The following is a 19,255-nucleotide window of genomic DNA, read 5'->3' on the forward strand; positions in this document are numbered from 1 at the left end:
GATCTGAGCTCACTGCAACCTCCGCCTCCAGGGTTCCAGTGATTCCTCTGCCTCAGCCTCTCGAGTAGCTGGGACTACAGGCATACGCCACCATGCCCGGCTGACTTTCATATTTTTTTGTAGAGAGGGGGTTTCACCATATTGGCCAGACTGGTCTCGAACTCCTGACCTCGTGATCCGCCCACCCAAAGTGTTGGGATTACAGGCATGAGCCACCATGTCCTGCCCTATATTGTCGTTTCTTCTTGTTTTTTTCCTTGAATATTTATTGATAGGTGGCTGGTTGAATCCAAGGATGTGGAACACGCAGATAAATTCTATCTAACTTAAGTTCCATTTAGCAGAATCTTTTTACACTAATGGGCAAGACAAATAATTTCTCAATTTCATAAAGTGATATCTCGTTTTTATGAGAGAAAGATGTTCAAGTAAAATTTATATTAAATTCCTAGTTGTTACATAGATTAAATATGTGATTTAATCATGCTTAACATTAGAGCAAATTTAATTGGCAAATACATTTTTCATTAAAGAAAAATATTACAAAACTTAATTTTACTGTACTAAATAGAAGAATGCTTGGTCTCCCATAAAAACTACAGAATAAAATTTATTTCTAATCAATGGCAATAAAAAAAGTTTTAATATATTCTATAAATGAAACGTCAATGTCACTAAAAAGACACATTTATTGTAAAATACAATTTATACATATGATTTCAAGCAAGAATTTTAAAACAAAGTGTTATAGACACAAACAGAATCTGTTCTTTTTTTTATTTTTCTTCTTCTCATTAATTTCTGTAAATAATAATGAAGGCTACTCTAATGTATTTCTTGATTTTTAATAGGAGTATATAGTCTCATTCTTAAGCATTGAGGATCTATATCATTTCTTTTTTTTAAATAGAGGAAACTTACTCATCTCTATGGATTGATGGATGCTAAATTCAAACTTTAAAAAATTCAGGGAAGAGGGAAATGTTCTGTTACAACTAATTAAAAATGTATGATGTATTTTTTAATAGTCGTATTTGTAGTTTTGAAATTTGATTTCATATTTTAGTCTATTTATGTATAATACATAATATACATTTTATAATATATTTTAATGTTTTATATTGTATATTTTTATAACAATATATTTTATAATACATTATGTATTTTATATGTATATATTTTTTGAAACAGAGTCTTGCTCTGTCGCCTAGGATGGAGTGCAGTGGCATGATCTTGGCTCACTGCAACCTCCACCTCCCAAGTTCCAGTAATTCTCCTGCCTTAACCTCCTGAGTAGGAAGGACTACAGGCGCACACCACCATGCCCAGCTAATTTTTGTATTTTTAGTAGAGAAAGAGTTTCACCATGTTGGCCAGGCTGGTCTTGAACTCCTGACCTCAGGTGATTGCCTGCCTCAGCCTCCCAAAGTGCTTGAATTACAGACATGAGCCACTGTGCCCGGCCATTTTATATTTTATATCCACATCTACCTTAATTTTTGTAGATTTTTTTCACTACGTATCTGTGCTAATTTTGTTCTGACAAAGTTTAAATTCTACAGTTGGTTCTGCTAGCAAAATCCAAAAACTTCTAAGCAAGATGTAAAAGCTTCTATTCAATGTGTAAGAGTTGTTTTCCTCCCATTTTGGCTGATTAAAAAGCAAAGTGTTATCATATTTTTAGTTCTTTCCATACATTTTTCTTTCAATCAGAATTAATGCTAATCATGTCTATGTAGCTTTCTTCTAAGCACAGACAAGAGTAAACACTAGCTATTTTCATTTCTGGATATTATCAAGAATTATTAAAATTTAACTTAAAAACTCTTTACCCAGACTTTGAAAAGACAGATTTTCATCTGCCCAATTAATTTTTAATGCTACCATTTAATTAATGACTTATTAATACATCCCATTAAAGTCTTGACATAAAACTTTACAAAAAAATTTTTATTTTAATAGTTCTTTAATTTGTATTATTATCGGTAATAACGAAATAGATGGATCCGGAAAGTATTTGGTTATTAACACAAGAAAGTGAAGCCTAATGCAAAACAGTCATATCATTATGCTTACAAGACTGTTCCAGGGCTTACAAGGAAATCATATATTCATTAAAATGGTTTTTCACATTTTCATTCCTATCTTAGGACCCCAATATGCAAAAACATGTTTAAAACTTTCTTTCTTTTGGCCGTGTGCGGTGGCTCACACCTGTAATCCCAGAACTTTGGGAGGTCGAGGCGGGCATATCACGAGGTCAGGAGATCGAGACCATCCTGGCTAACACAGTGAAATCTCGTCTCTACTAAAAACACAAACAATTAGCTAGGTGTGGTGGCAGGCGCCTGTAGTCCCAGCTACTCGAGAGGGAGGCTGAGGCAGGAGAATGGCATGAACCCGGGAGGCGGAGCTTGCAGTGAGCCGAGATTGCGCCACTGCACTCCAGCCTGGGCTACAGAGCGAGACTCCATCTCAAAAAAAAAAAAAAACTTTCTTTTTTTGAGATGGAGTCTCGCTCTGTAGCCCAGGCTGGCGGGTTTTTTTTTTTGAGATGGAGTCTTGCTCTGTAGCCCAGGCTGGAGTGCAGTGGCGCAATCTCTACTTACTACAACCTCTGCCTCCTGCGTTCAAGCAATTCTCCCTGCCTCAGATTTCCAAGTAGCTTGGATTATAGGCTTCTGCCACCATACCCATCTAATTTTTGTATTTTGTTTTAGTAGAGATAGGATTTCACCATGTTGGCCAGGTTGGTCTTGAACTCCTGACCTCAAGTAATCTGTCCGCCTCAGCCTCCCAAAGTGCTGGGATTATAGGTGTGAGCGGCTGCGCCCAGCCAAAACTTTCCATTTAAGTAACTATTTGTGATAAACATAAGTTTAAAAAATACCTTAATAAATGGACTTTAAAACAATGAAATAATCACATCCGCCTCCCGCCCCTGCAAAAGAAAAAGCTTTCCCACAAATGTAGGCAAAATTAATCCTATGCAAACAAACAAAAAAAGCGCTGAGTTACACAGCCTCTAAAAACAGAATTAAAATTCAATTTTGGGCCAGGTGTGGTGGCTTGTGCCTGTAATCCCAGCACTTTGGAAGGCTGAGGTGAGCAGATTGCTTGACCTCCCTGGAGGTCAAGACCAGCCTTGGCAACACAGCGAAACCCTGTCACTAAAGAAAATACAAAAGTCAGTCAGTAGTCCCAGCTACTTGGAAGGCTGAGGTGATAGGATCTCTTGTGCCCAGGAGGTCCAGGCTAGAGTGAGTAGTGATCGTACCACTGTACTCCAGCCTGGGCAACAGAACAAGACCCTGTCTCAAAAAAAAAAAAAGAAAAATTTGAAAAGTGCAGAGGTCTCAGCTTCAAAGATAACAATCAACCATTACCACCAACATGCTTATGTGCCATGCTAAAGTTAAGACCTACAAACATAAATATAAGATAAATATTTTAAGTGTGTTACCATTCCCATACCATTTTATGATGATGTAATAAAAAAATATGCAGGATTTCTTCTATACTGTCCTTGGTATAAATGGCATGCTTGCTGTCAAGAGCATTGAAGCTCCATGGTGAGAAACTTAGAATGGACTCTGGGATAAAAAATAGGGTTATTTGAGAAACTAGTTAAGTAGTACATATGCTGTATGTATATAGTTTTTAAATTATTATTATAATATGCAAAAGTACAGATGAGGTGTTTCTAAATAACTGGAGTATATGTACTCAATGGCTTTATCCAACTGCTAAGAAAGTGAAACAGGAATAGTGGGAAAAATAAGTTAACATCATTCCTAGGCATGCTGGTAGTATAACATGCACTGTATAATGCAAAATCAGTTAGGTGTATTGGGTGATTCTGGAGGACACAGTTACCATTTCCTTCCTTCCTCCCTCCCTCCCTTCCTCCCTCCCTCTCTCACTTGCTCTCTCTTTTTTTTCTTTATTTTTGAGATGGAGTTTCGCTCTTGTTGCCCAGGCTGGAGTGCAAAGGCACAATCTCGGCTCACTGCAATCTCCACCTCCCAGGTTCAAGTGATTCTCCTGCCTCGGCCTCCCGAGTAGCTGAGATCACAGGTGTGCACCACCATGCCCAGCTAATTTTGGATTTTTAGTAGAGATGGGTTTCACTATGTTGGCCAGGCTGGTCTCAAACTCCTGAATTCAGGTGATCCACCCACCTCAGCTTCCCCAAGTGCTGGGATTACAGGCGTGAGCCACCGTGTCCGGCCTTTACTTTTTTATTTATTTATTTATTTTTTGAGACGGATCTTGCTCCATCGCCCAGGCTGGAGTGTAGTGGTGCACTCTCGGTTCACTGCATGCTCCGCCTCCTGGGTTCTTGCCATTCTCCTGCCTCAGCCTCCCAAGTAGCTGGGACTACAGGCGCCTGCCACCACACCCAGTTAATTTTTTGTATTTTTAATAGAGATGGGGTTTCACCATGTCAGCCAGGATGGTCTCGATCTCCTGTCCTCGTGATCCACCCGCCTCGGCCTCCCAAAGTGCTAGGATTACAGGCGTGAGCCATTGCTCCCAGTCTCATCCGGCCTTTTTTGTTTTGTTGTTTTTTTTGGAGACAAGGTCTTGCTCTGTTGCCCAGGATGCCAGGCTGGGGTGCAGTGGCACAATCTCAGCTCACAGAAACCTTTGCCTCCTCGGCTCAAGCAATTCTCCCGCCTAAGCCCCCTAAGTAGCTTTGACTACAGGTGTGCGCCTCAAGTCTGGCTAATTTTTGTATTTTTTTTGTAGAGATGGGGTCTCACTGTGTGGCCCAGGCTGGTCTTAAACTCCAGACTCAAGTGGTCTGCTCACCTTAGCCTCCCAAAGTGCTGGGATTATAGGTGTGAGCTACCACGTCCAGCCTAGTTACCACTTCTTATAAATGAACAAGTAGGTGACAGAAAAACAGAACAGTATTAATAAATGAGAAAGATTCAAAAGATAGGTCAACAGTATTTCGTTTTCTGAGTAGTTTAACATTTATAGTTCTGAACAGTTTAGTTTTCAGAATAGAAAACCCAGAAATATATTCAGCATAAATATAAAAATTCAATATATGACAAAGGTGGTCTTTCTAATTACAGAGAAAAGAATGGATTATTTAGGAATGCTACTGGCACACCTGGCTATCTATTGAGAATAAAATAAAATTAGATCCTATTACCTTATTCCATATACAAAAATGATATTTTTTAAGATGTAAGAGATCAATTGAGAATAATTAAGCACAATCTGGAAAATGTAGGATACTGCATGATAATATCAAGGGATAAGTAAGATTTTTTAAGCCAAATTGGAAACCTAGAACTTATTAAATAAATCATTGACACATTTTTCCATATAAACCTATCCATGGCAAAAAATACATGTAAAATCAATAGAAATGAAAAAAACACTGTGAAAGCAGTATAGTGATAATATCTATTACAAATCAAAAGCAAAGGCTAAACAACTAAATATCAATAGGGATTCAGAGAAAAGGTACTATAGAATGAAAAAAGTTAGATGAAGATGCATGCTTAAATTTGATTTCATTTTATAAATTAAACGGCAAAAAAAACTCCATCAATACCAGTATTTCTGTAAACATATATAAGACACACACACACACACTCTTTTATGATTGTGTGACCATGCAGAAAATAAGGTGGGAAGATACACAGTAGTTGGTCAACATGAGCTGCAAAGGATGTTTGTGCAGTGGTAGACAGAGGCAGAAGAGCCAAATTAAAAAGGAAAAGAAAAAGGCAAGGAAAAGGTAAAAAACGGAAAAGAGAAGGACTATACTAAAATAGTAGGTATGATACAATCACATACATAGCTTTTTATAAAATTGTACACATATGTGGACATGAAAAAAAAATTTAATGCTGCCTAACTTGGCAGAAGGAATGCTCAAGGAATTTATATCAGTATCCCCTTCTGCTTCCAATCTCAAAAAAAATGTAATCTGAAGTGGTCATGGAGGCCAAGCATGGTCCTTGATTATTATAATTCTGAAGTTCGTGTGTGTCTTTCTGTGTGTGTGTGTGCGAGCGCACACGCACGTGCACATTTGGCTGAACTCTATTACAGGAACAGAGGTTAATTCAATTTGGTTTTATGGTTTACTCCAGAGGCCAGCAAACTTTCTGTACTAAATATTTTAGGATTTCTAAGTCATACCATCTCTGTCACAACTACTAAACTGTTGTCATTGTAGGGTGAAAGCAGTTAAACTGTGATGGTTAATTTTATATAACAGCTTGGCAAAGCTAGAGTACCCAGTTACTTAAGTAGCATTAATCTGGGCTGCTGTGGAGGTATTTTGTAGAAGTGGTTAATAGCTATAATCTGTAGACTTTAAAGAAATTACTCTTGATAATGTTGATGGGCCTCGTCCAATCAGCCTTAAGAGCAAAAACGGAAGTTTCCTAGAAAAGAAATCCTGCCTTAAGAATGCAGCATCAACTCTGGTCTTAGTTTCCAGCCTGTGAACCTGCCCTACAAATTTCAAACTTGTCAGCCTCCACAATTACGTGAGCTAATTCCTTAAAATAAATATCTTCACAGACAGATAATGTATTGTATACTATGGTTCTGTTTCTCTGGAGAACCCTAATATATAATACGCAACAACAGACAATACATAATCTAACGGGCGTGCCTGTGTTCCAATAAAAGTATTTAAAATAACAGGTAGTGGGCTACATTTGGCCCGTGTACCACAGTTTTCCAACTCCTAGTTTTATCAATAAAAAAAAAATAAGCCTGGGCATGGTGGATCACACCTATAATCACAGCACTTTGGGAGGCCAAGGCAGGAGGATCATGAGAGACCAGGAGTTCAAGACCAGGAGTTCAACATACTGAGACCTCATCTCTATTAAAAATAATAATAAAGTATAGCTGTTGGCCGGGTGCGGTGGCTCACGCCTGTAATCCCAGCACTTTGGGAGGCCAAGCACTTTGGGAGGATCACCTTAGGTCAGGAGTTTGAGACCAGTCTGGCCAACATGGTGAAACCCCATCTCTACTAAAAATAGAAAAATTAGCCTGGCATGATGGCAGGCGCCTGTAATCTGAGTTACTCAGGAGGCTGAGGCAGGAGAACTGCTTGAACCTGGGAGGCAGAGGTTGCAGTGAGCCGAGATTGAGCCACTGCATTCCAGCCTGGGAGACAAGAGTGAGACTGTCTCCAAAATAAATAAATAAATAAAATAAAATATAGCTGTTAACTGGATGTGGTACTGATGCCTGTAATTCCAGCACTTTGGGAGGCTGGGGAGGGAGGATCACTTGAGGCTTGGAGTTCAGGACCAGCCTGGGCAGCAAAAAATTTAAAAACAACTAGCCCCACACAGTGGTGGCAACCTGTAGTCACAGCCACTCAGGAGGCTGAGGCAGGAGGACAGCTTTAGCCTAGAAGTTTGAGGCTGCAGTGAACTATGATGGTACCACCATGCACTCCAGCCTGGGAAATGGAATGAGGCCTCATGTACTTAAAAACATGGATAAAATGTATCTGCTTTTCTTAAGCATTCTATATATTTCAGACAGTGTGCAAGGTTTGAATTCCAAGTGTTCCACAAATTGGGGATTATTCATGGTGAGGCCAGATATTCTAGAGCAACTAAAAGCAGGAATGATCTTTCTAGAAGCAGTGAGATCTAGACTGTAAGCTTAGATGTAAGAGAGGTTTCTCAGAGAGGGTTTCAAGATAGTACTCTCTTTATGTGTTTTAATATCCTTTTATTTATTTATTTATTTAGAGACAGAGTCTGTCACCCAAGCCTGAATACAGTGACATGATCACCGCTCACTGCAAGCCTCAACCTCCTGGGTTCAAGCAATCCTCCTGCCTCAGCCTCCCAAGTAGCTGGGATTACAGGCATGCACCAATGCACACAAGGCTAATTTTTAAAATTTTTTGTAGCGATGGGGCCTTGCTTTGTTGCCCAGGCTGGTCTCAAGCATCCTCCTGACTCAGCCTCTCAAAGTCCTGGGATTATAGGCTTGAGCTACTACATCTGGCCTCTATATTCTTTTAAATATTGGCTTGGAGAATTGAAAGTTTTTAATGCTAATCCGGCAGAAGTCAACCAACAGAATGTTTTGGATGTTCATGTACTAAATGTGGCAACTTTAAATAAAACTTGATGTGGGGAAAATAAAAATGCATAAAGGCACTAAATCAAGAGTTTATTATTTTTGTTATGAAAGGAATTCCTTACATCAAAGACTTAAAACAGTGGACCTTTAAGTAATATATCCCTTAGAAGTAGAAGTCCTCATGACATTTTGGGCTGGATAAAAAAATAAAAAAAAAAAAGAAGCAGGGATCCTCGGCCAGGCACGGTGGCTCACGCCTGTAATCAGCACACTGGGAGGCCAAGGCAGGCAGATCACCTGAACAAGTTGTTCTCATGCAGGTAGACAGTAGAACGATAGTTACCAGAGGCTGCGAAGGGTATGTGTGTGGTGGGGGGTGGGGACAAAAAGAAGATGGTTAATGGGTACAAACATAAAGTTGGATAAAAGGAGTAAGTTCTAATGTTTGATAGTAGAGTGACTATGGTTAACATCATATTGTATTATTTCAAAATAGCTAGAAGGGAAGACTTGAAATACTACCAACATAGAAGTCATAAATGCTCTAGATGATGGTTATCCTAAATACCTTGACTTGATCATTACACATTCTATGTATGTAACAAAATATCCCATGTACCCCATAAATATATAAAAATACTATGTATCAATAAAAAATTATATGATTTGCAAAAAGCAAATGTAACCACATCTTTTCAATGTATCACTATTTATGCAAAGTAAAGGATATCTCTACAACTGCCCTTACCAAAGGGAAGCTTTTTAGAAGTTTAGGTTGTGGGATGAATAAAGGAGGGGAACACAAGAACTTTGAAATTCAGTATCTGAACGAGCATTCTAAGCTATCAGGTGGAAGAAATACTCAAAACCTAAGAGTAAAGGGCTGAATGACCATGGGTAAATGACAGACAAGTTTATAAAATAAAAGGGGAAAAATTAGTAATAGTCAATAAGATGCTAACTTAGAGAAGAAGCCAAGTTCAAAAATGAAAACTAAGATGAGTGGTGAGGGCAAGTGGTGAACAAAGATATTTAGATACAGAAAGGTACATCAGAGTCACTCATAAAGGATAAAAAGTTTAGCAAGGAAAGGTCAAGTGGGAGAACTCTGTGGATAAAAGGCAAACATGGTGTCTAGATTGTCTGGAACAGTTCTGACTTCAAACACTTGCCTGTCAAATCACTTTGTAATGATTTTTAGTTAAGAAACTATGGTCATTTTCCATGACCATGTTTTACCTATTCACATCCATAATTCCTAGCAAAATGTCTTTTTTTTTTTTTTGCAATGGAGTTTCACTCTGTCACTCAGGCTGGAGTGCAGGGGTGTGATCTCGGCTCACTGCAACTTCCGCCTCCTGGGTTCAAGCGATTCTCCTGCCTCAGTCTCCCAAGTAGCGGGGACTACAGGCGCCTGCCACCACACCCAGCTAATTTTTTGTATTTTTAGTAGAGACAAGGTTTCACCATGTTAGCCAGGATGGTCTCCATCTCCTGACCTCATGATCCACCCACCTTGGCCTCCCAAAGTGCTGGTATTACAGGCATGAGCCATCATACCCGGCCGCAAAATGTCTTTACCGTAGCAAAATCTCAGTAATTATTTATCACTCACGATAATTACCTGAATACTAAAATCAGAGAGAGTACATTAAAAAGAAACACAATAACCATTCTTAAATAATAAAAACATATTCATCAGTGGTCTTTATTTACTAGCACCAATAAAAAATCAGAAGTTCTGTTTAACCTAGGAAACTGGTGTCATACTCACTTCATAATATCATCAGTGCTGGGTGGAGACAAAGCCATAATCTGCCACAATCTGCACCATCCTTGCCAGGTTTGGGAGTTCTGTAGAGTAGTTACCACTGCCAGGTCTGACTGCCATAGCTCAGGAAGAGGGAGCAGTCATTTCTCTTAGCATAATCTTGAGAAGATGTCTAAGGGACCTATGTAATATTAAGTCACAGAAAGAGAAAACATTATTGGTGGTTTAGACATGGAATGTAATAGCTTACAATTATGGAATGCTTACTGTGTTTCAGGAACTGATGCATTATCTCATCTAAACAACCCTATAGGGCATGGGTACTGCTACTAATCCCGTTTTACAGGAAACCTAGGTTTAGCAAGATTAAGGAATTGCTTGAGATAACAAAGGTAGTAAGAGGCAGGGCTGGAATTTGAACCCATATAGTCTGGTTCTTCAGGGTGTATACATCCGTGTATCTATAACCACAATAATGCAGGGGCACTCAAACAGGCTGGAAAAAAATTATTTTTCTTTAAAGGGCAAATTAATTTCCTCAAAAGTAATCTCTGTTCACTTTACCCCTACCAGATGCTTATTTTCATTTCATATCCTAAAAGTTAGATTGGCACTTACATGCTAACTTAAAATACTAAACTTTAAATCTTTAAAATTTATAGTATTTTAGAATTTATCATAGTGAAACATGTACAGTCGTTTGTCCCCAGTACAGTAAAATAGGGATAGTGATTGATACTCCATTCCCTTCTGATGTAATGACAAATACATAGAAAGACTGTGTTTCACTTATTGGAATTATTTGGATCCAAAGGATAGCTTTTAATACCCTAACAAAATAGGTCATTAAAAAAAATCAAGTGCCTTTCAGTATTCTTCCAAGTTTCAATAACTGATCTTTTCCATTAAAGAATTTCTGATTCATTATTCCAAATCAACATATCATCTAAATATTTCCACATATTTAGATGTAGATTTTCCTTAAACTATTTCCTTTTATTTATTAGTACTCATTCACATCTTAGTTTGCCACATTTACAGTTCTTTGAAAGTTTCATCTAATATTCACCTGACCATTCACCTCACAATTTTCCTCCCTCTTTCTAAATAGGTGAATTTGTTTACTGCAAAATCGATGGCTACGCTATTAAAGGTTACTATCACGATTTAAAAAGACATGATCACCATCACCAAGATTTACTTACCACAAGGAAATTATCACAAGGTTGGACAAACAGGCTCCAACTCTTAAGGGAAAGAGCTTGCAGTCAGATCACACAGGGAGGGCAGGGAAGCAAGCGGGGAGGGGTAGGTCGGAAAAGGCAGTGCTTGATTCAATTCAACATTCACTGCGCCACTTACCAAGCGCCAGAAAAAGAAAAAAAAAGCCAACGAGCTGGGCGTTATTTCGAGCACGGGGCCCTGCAGGTTGGCCTGTGGGCGGGGACCCGGCGCCCGGGAGGGAAGGGGCTGGCTCTGAGACGCTAGCCGGGCGGGGACAGCCACCCAGGGCCGGGCCTCCAGCGCCCGACGCCCGCACACTCGCCAGCCCAGCTGCCGGTACGCCAGCCAGCCAGCCGCTGCCGCTTACCAGTGGCGACTCGTTGACTCCCCGGGGGCAGCTCTTCAACGGTTCCCGCAGTCAGAGCACCACCCCGCGGTGGGGTACCTCCAGCCCGCCCGCAGCTCTCGGTCCCCGCAGCTCCGCCACTCTCGCGAGAAGCTAGGAAGTCCGCGAAGTGGGGGGAGGAGGAGCAGGGAGGGGCACTTAACGGTGGCGGCTGGTTCTGCGCCGGATCCGGGAGAGGGGCGGGCGCCATTGTGCTTCGCTGCGGACTGCTTTTCCTCAGTCACAGGCCTAGAACTCCAAGGAGGAAGGCGGCGGTGCTGGTCGCTGCGAGCAGGACGCGCACTGGTCAGTGCCGGCTCAGGAGCCGGGGTAATGATCTGCGGAGCTCGTTCTTCGTCCCGGGAGCTAGTTCGGGACCAGGCCGCGAGTGGGGGAGGGGAGGAAACGGAGAGGCCTGGGGACGCGGAGGCCGCTTCCCCTCAGGATGAGGTGGAGGAGCTTGGTCCGGGGCCACTGGTGCAAAGCGGGTCACGGCACAGGCCTCCTCTGCCAGGGGCCTTTTGTCGGGTGGTGGAGTTTGTGGCGGGTGGAGGGGACAGATAGTGTGTCTTCCTCAGGAACGTGTGGTGGGTGAGGGGAAGAGGCCTGAGCCCTCTTTTGGCGCGGGGCGGCCTCCTCTTGGGCCGCGGGGCGGGGGGGGGTCCTCGGAGCCCTGTGGGCCGAGGGCGTCGCGCGTGAGCTCGCCGGTGAGCGTGGGGCAAAGGTGGGCAGGGCTCCGGCTCGGCCAGCCCGGCCTCGAGTCGAAGTGACTTCGGCAGCGCCTTAGATTCGGCCAAGATTGTCTTATTGGTAACGTCAGTTTTTGAATATCGTGACGCCCTGAGAGTTATTTTTGTGTTGTGGTGAATTGTGGGTTCTGCAACTCGAAGTAGGTAATTGTATTAAAAATGGACCTGTTGGCCTAAGAAGTAAAAATATGGAAGGCACTGGGAGTAGGAAATTCCCTCATTTTGGTGAAACTGCGTATTGAAGATGAATGTGTCCACCCACTCACCCCAAAATGCTGCACTTAATACTTTTTCCCAAGTACCAAAGTAAATATATTGGGAAAGTCTCTATCTGGGTAATAAATTCGTCACGACTAATGTTGTTTGGTACTATTAGTTAAATGTGTCAAAGCTGAATTTGGCGAGGTTTTTTCCCCTATTTTATACGATTGATTAGATGTTTTTCTGGTTATATATTATTTTAAATCTCCACGTTTCTGTCCAGATCCAAGATGCAGGGTTAAATACGAATTTTGGATTTAAAAATCCAGTAGTGTACAGTTATTAAGAAGGAACACATGTAGTGTAACTAGATCTTTTTCTTGAGGTAGCAAAAAGTTTGTTTGAGAAATGAGGTCAGTATAATATTTTTATTTAACAGCTCTACAGCATTTCGGGAGACAGGACTGGTGCATGAGGCAGTAGCACCAGACTCAGAAGACCTGGGTTTGAGTTTTCATTTTTGCCGTAGTTGTTTATGTTCATGAGATTGTCTCAAAAACATGGCAGTTCATTTCTAGAGAGGATTAAATTTGCTGAGGTGGTGTGTGAAGCAGTCACTGGGGGGACATAATACTAATCTTGGTTTTTTTCCAGTTTCATGCTGGGTCAGATGTCTTGAATAACAATTCCTACTTATTCAAGTACAAATGATTTCTTTTTTTTTGCCACTTTGGAAGAGGACTTATTTTCCCAGATAAAGCACGAGAATGCCCAGATTATGTTCTACATGAAGGTGTCAGGTAACAAACTGGACCCAGAAGTCATCCATGACTCTCATGTAGCCAATTTTTAGTCCGCTCCATACCCACCTTACACAACTCTTTATCTGCTTTATGTTCAAGAATTGTCTACATTTGGACATTTTATTGTTGGAAAATAATTTTGTAATGCAAAATCTGTCAAATATCTTTAAACATTTTTGGATAATTTGTAATTTGTTGTAGTCAAATTACAAATTATGGAGAGCTTCACATTACAAGAATGAGCTTGATGTGGCATCTGCCCTCCACAACTCACTGTTTAGTCATCAGACTAATGTATAAACAACTATTATTATCTTAGTATGACTGTACAGTAATTCTGTGGGAGCATAGGGGAGGGGTGCTTACTCTTGGAAATTTTACAGGATTTATTTATTGCTTGAACTAAGATGTGAAGGATCACTAGGACTTTGATAAAGAAACTGTGCAAAGTCATGATATTATGGTTTGTTTTAGGAATTCATGATTTGTTCCTGTAGCTGAAACATACATTGAATGGTAAGTCAGAGCCTGACATAAAAGACTTTCTGTACTGTACTAGGAAATTAGTGTCTGGGTGTGGTGGCTCACTCCTGTAATCCCATCACTTTGGGAGGCCAAGGTGGGAGGATCGCTTAAAGCCAGGAGTTCGAGACCAGCCAGGCCACAAAGACCCCATCTCTACGGGCATGATGGTGCGAGTGTAGTGGTGCACACTGCTACTACTAGCTACTTGGGCTGCTGAGGCAGGACCATCATTTGAGCTCACGGGTTGGAGAGACTGCAGTGAAGTATGATATAGCTCCACTGCACTCCAGCCTGTGCCATAGAGTGAGACCCTGTCTAAAAAAATAAAAATAAAGTTAGTGCTCTATGCTGTGGAATGGAGAGCTATTGTGTTCCTTAACAAAATAAAAATATTTTTTAGATGATCTTTGCTGATACATCTTTCTGTTACCACAGATAATTAAGTGCCAGTAATAAAGAACAGTGGGACATGCATGAATGAAATGCGCGGTGTTGCATTAGACTTCACTTTTAAACAACAAATTAAATTAACGAAGCTTTTAACTGTTAAATAAGTGAATCAACTGATCGTATTAGAATGATTACAATTTAAAAGGAATTAGATTTTAAGTTCATACTAAGATTTCTCGAATTCACCAAAGCAGAATTCAATTGCTGTCAAAAAATTTATCTTAATATACAATATTTCCTAATAATAGGATAAGCCAAAAAGTCTGAGATTGGGGAGGATGAAATTATAATTTGAGAGTTTAGGTTAGGGGGGTTAATACATTTTTTTTCTTTTTTTTTTGTGGCAGGGTCTCACTCTGTTTCTCAGGCTGCTGCAGCCCCAGTCTCCCAGACTCAAGCAGTTCTCCCACCTCAGTTTCCTAGGTAGCTTGTCACGCCACCATGTCTGACTAATTTTTATATTTTTTTATAGAGACAGGATTTCACCATGTTTCCCAGGCTGGTCTCCAACTCCTTAGCTCAAGGAATCCTCCCACCTCAGCCTCCCAAAGTGCTGTGATTACAGGCCTGAGTGTGAGTAACAGCATGCCAGGGTTTAATTTTCATTAATCTTAATTTTCAACTTTTCTGCCCTGGCATGAACTTACATGGTCAGAGCTGGTTTTTCCTGCCCTCACATATATTTCTCTGACTCTACTGGTTAGACTAGGTAAGTCGAACACCTAGTTTTAAAATCACCTGCTTGCTGCTCTACACCCATTTTTGTCAACAGCTTAAAAAGAAGGCAAGTTTTGAACCTTAAAAGTAGTTATCTTTCCATTATGATCATTGTACATTAGTGTGATGTTTCACACTTTGTAGAAAGAACCCTAAAATGGTTTCCACTCATTGAATGAAGATCGAAACTTGATGCTTGCAGATTAAATTCACTTCAAGGAGAACAGTTTGTCTTTTAAAGTGGTGTAGTGTAGACTTAACATCATAGTCATATTTTCTCATGGGATGTTAAAGTGTTTTCTAATTTTTTAAGATTTGGGCATACCATATTTTTGTGTTTTAAATATTTGTCAGCTAAAAATTAAGAGACACTTTTTCATTTTAAGGCCCAAAATGTTGTATACTTTCAAAGTGATTCCCTCATTGACCCACCCTTAGCTTCCAAGTCTCCATGTTTACTATGATTTCCCACTAAGAAAAAAAAAATTCCTCAGAAGCAAATTTTTTTTTTTGTTTAAGAAAAGGATATGCAAAGTATACGTAAATAATGAAATTGTAACTGTGTGTTTGTATTTCTGCGAGACTCTTGAAATATTACATTGGGGCTAGGCATGGTAGCTCACTCCTGTAACCCCAGCACTTTGGGAGGCCGAGACAGGCAGATTGTTTGAGCTCAAGAGTTCAAGACCAGCCTGGGCAACATGGAGAAACCCTGTCTCTAGGAAAAAACAATACAAAAACTAGCTGGGTATGGTGGTGCGTGCCTATAGTCCAGGCTACTCAGGAGGCTGAGGTGGGAGGATCACTTGAACCCAGGAGGTCGAGGCTGCAGTGATTGCACCACTGCACTCTGGCCTGGGCAGCAGAGTGAGACCCTGTCTCCAAAAAAAAAAAAAAGAAAGAAAGAAAGATTACATTGGTATTTTGTGTGGTTACTCTGGCCTATGTGCCATGAGTTTATCCTATAGTAGTGGTGTACTTTTAGTAATTCAATACTTGTAATCTTCCTTGGATATTTAAGATAATTCCCCAGTTAGACTCAGTTAAAATCAGAGTTTACAGAGACTGCCAGCATAAGATAATAGTATGGTAACAGTAGAAAATAAGGATAAGTTATGAAGCTTTGCTCTATGGCTGCATAACAAACCACCTCAAAACCTAGTGGATTGAAACAACTGGTTTTTACAGTTCTAGGTGCCTGTTGGGCAGTTCTACCGATTTCGCCGGGGTTTGCTCCTCATGTACCAGCATTCAGCTGGAGGATTTCCCAGGCTGGGAGGTCCAAGATGGCATCACTCATATTTGGCAGCTAGTGTTGGTGGACATATAGGCCTTGCTCTGTGTGATCATTTATGACACAGGAGTCTTGGGACAGCATTCTAAGGGAAGCTTGTAAGACCTCTTACAACCTTGCAAATCTTACAATGTCACAATCCATTCTCTTAGTCACGCAAGACTGGGGTGGGGAAGTAAGACTGCCTCATCCTAGGCAGAGCAGCAACATTGCATTACAAAGGGGGCTAATACTAGGATGGGGGAAATTTGTAGCCATATTTTGTAATTTACCATAGGTTCTTTAGACCACTATAAGAATAGATAGCCTCAAAAATGTCATGCTTGGGATTGCTTTAAAATAATAGAGTGGTTGGTAAAATAGGTTAGAGAGGTTGAATATGGATAATAGTTGAAGACTTGATTGGTACATAGAAGATCATTATTTGTGTATGTTTAAAATTTTTCGTGATAAAAACTTTAAGTCATCCTCAGGTAATCTGAACTTCGTTTTGTGAGGTATTTTAACTTTATCTTTTACTTAGTCTTTACTAGAAGAGTATTACTTAGTATTTACTACTTTGTGGTATGTAGCTACTAAGGCTGTAAACCAGCAAGTTAGAATGGGAATTCTTCTCCTTAGAACTTATGTAATACAAGTTATTTAAAAAATGCCTTTTCCTCTGGCAAATAATTGTTGCCCTCAATTAACAAAGTACGTTAAAGAAATTTTTTTAAAACTAAGTATAAAGAAGAAAAAAACACATCAATAATGCCATCACCTGAGATAACAGTAAAATGATAAAAATGGCTATTTCTTTCCAATTGTTTAATGCATACACTTAATATAAGTAATCCTGTATAGGTTTCTTTACCCTGCAGTGAATATCCTGTACGTAAATCTGAATGACTTTGAAAGATGTTTTACTATGTGTTAAAGACAAATTTCAAATAATGAAAAAGCCAACAAAATTTCTACTGAGCTGTTTATATGAAAACCTTCACACTGATGGTATTGGTTAATAACAGGTAGTATTTGCTGAACACATTCTGTGTGCCAGCAAACTTCACAATATACCTGTGAAGTTGATACTATCATTTTCACCATTTTATAGGTGAGGAGATTAAGCATTTGTTTATACCTAGAGTCATACCCAAGCATACCAAGTGAGGGGCAGACTTTAAAGCTTCCACTCAACTAGCATATTTCTACAAATAGAAATTGGCTGATGTGCAAAATTAGACAAAGATTAACTTACTTCCTGCCTAGCCTAGCCTCAGTTTTCTATTTTGGAAAAAAATGTGATACGAATTTTATTAATATATTAAATACATATTTATTAATACATTAACATACAGGAAAAGACTTTTAGGTGTGGGAGGTAGCATGTGTTAATAGGGCTGAGGCATTTTTGTTAGGCTGGTTATTTTATGACTACTATGTGACTCTTGACATATCTGAACAAGGCCATTATTGTAATAATGGGACACAGTGATCTGTAGCATAATGGAAGGGGATACATAATACTTGAGAAAAATCTTCATAAGCAGAATCAAAGAAAAACTTTTGGACATTGTACTGCTTTTAGGAATTCACAGCTTTCCAAATTTGGTAAACTAAAAATCCAAGCTCTACCTGGTAGGCAGCTTGTGGTTATGGTCAGAGAAAGCTTTAATCATAAGTAGGGTAATTGGTAGAACTCCTTTCCTCCTAATGTTTTCTTAAACTGCCTGAAGTTTTTCAGTTTACTTTTTCATAGTATCCCAAATTCTACTAGAGATAAGTTGGTGGGAAGAGTGCCAAATAGAAGGTACAGTACAAGTAGAAGGCAAGCAGGTAGCATATATATCTGGAAAAAAGTAAATAAATCAGTGTATGTAACTGAAAAATTTACTGTCAGCCACACTGCTCTCGTGTTTTCAAAACTTTATTTACAGCATTCTACTGGACCTTCTGGGCACTTCTGATTGATTGCTTAATATTATTATTATTATTATTTTGAGATAGTGTCTTACTCTGAGTGCAGTGGCACGATCTCCGTTCACTACAACCTTCACCTCCCCAGGCTCAAACAATTCTCCTGCCTCAGTTCCCGAGTAGCTGGGATTACAGGCATGCACCACTACCACCCGGCTAAATTTTTTTTTGTATTTTTAGTAGAGACGGGGTTTCACCATGTTGGCCAGGCTGGTCTGCTTATTCTTTATTGTAGAGACGGGGTCTCAATGTGTTACCCAGGCTGGTCTTGAACTCCTGGCCTCAAACAGTCCTGCGCCCTGGCCTCCCACAGTGCTGGAAGGCACCACAACCGTCCAGACAGCTCATTCTTTAAAACCAACTAATCTTGGTGTGCTTTGTTAACTACCCCCCCACCCCCTCCCAACCCCCTGAAAGAAAAACAGTAAAATGTTTGTTCTTCATCAGTATTATAAATAATTCCCTCCTTTCCCAGTTGTTAGGTAAATCCTTTCTGACTTAAGAAGTTTGTGTTGAATCTGCCTTTTATCCATTTCCATGACTTTGGGTCCTCACCCATGGAGCCAACATGTCTCTTCCTTTAATAATCCTAATACTAATTGAGTTTGAGGGGATTTTTTTCTAGCTTATTTCCTCCTTCCCCAGTTTTTCAGTTTTACCTAGTCTACTGTTAAGCCCATCAGTTTGCTCATTTGTTGACATTGGGGCCGAATCTTGGTCTGCTTCTGCCATTTTATCTCTTGCTAATGGATTGATTTTTTCTTCCTTGCATTTTTGTGCATCATACAAGTTTTGACTAAATGCTAAACTAAGAACAGATTAGAGACTGAGATAAATAATATTTATGCATTGATATGGGCATATTCTACTTCTGTTGGGGTATCAGTATGATGGGTTGACTTTGTTTTGTCTGTAGTTGAGATGGGTATGAGCTTTATTATTGCTTTATTTACCCTCAGAGTATTCCAGTAGTGGACTGCCACTGCGTAGTGCTTAGTATGAGGCCAAGAATATTGGAGGAGTTCCCCCCGCCCCAACCCAAGACAGAGTCTTGCTCTGTTGCCCAGGCTGGAGTGCAGTGGTGTG

At 40.0% G+C, this 19,255-nt stretch overlaps 1 protein-coding gene and 1 long non-coding RNA gene across 28 annotated transcripts in view; one reads left to right on the forward strand and one right to left on the reverse strand.

Annotated features, from left to right (window-relative positions):
* Positions 1-11,209, reverse strand: part of LOC144333383 (uncharacterized) — a 51,858-nt gene extending 40,649 nt beyond the window's left edge. The window contains exons 1-3 of one of the 2 annotated variants that reach the window (XR_013402000.1): positions 11,071-11,209; positions 9,869-10,046; positions 8,168-8,443 (exon numbers count right to left, since the gene is read on the reverse strand). This is a non-coding gene — a long non-coding RNA (uncharacterized LOC144333383). Of the gene's footprint in view, positions 1-8,167; positions 8,444-9,868; positions 10,047-11,070 lie in introns of those variants that run through there. The other variant, XR_013401999.1, reaches the window with a different exon arrangement.
* Positions 11,210-11,631: 422 nt separating this feature from the next.
* MARCHF7 (membrane associated ring-CH-type finger 7) overlaps positions 11,632-19,255 on the forward strand; it is a 54,996-nt gene continuing 47,372 nt past the window's right edge. For 10 of the 26 annotated variants that reach the window (XR_013401996.1, XR_003721264.2, XR_013401995.1 and 7 more), the window contains exon 1: positions 11,632-11,804. Coding sequence is in view for 2 of the 26 variants with exons in the window: in XM_077957081.1 (XP_077813207.1) it covers positions 13,741-13,743 (3 nt within the window). In the remaining 24 variants the exon portion in view is untranslated. Of the gene's footprint in view, positions 11,805-13,701; positions 13,744-19,255 lie in introns of those variants that run through there. The other 16 variants (XR_013401993.1, XR_013401998.1, XM_077957079.1 and 13 more) reach the window with 4 other exon arrangements.

The sequence above is a fragment of the Macaca mulatta genome, chromosome 12 (assembly GCF_049350105.2).
Source record: "Macaca mulatta isolate MMU2019108-1 chromosome 12, T2T-MMU8v2.0, whole genome shotgun sequence".
Lineage (NCBI taxonomy): Eukaryota > Metazoa > Chordata > Mammalia > Primates > Cercopithecidae > Macaca > Macaca mulatta.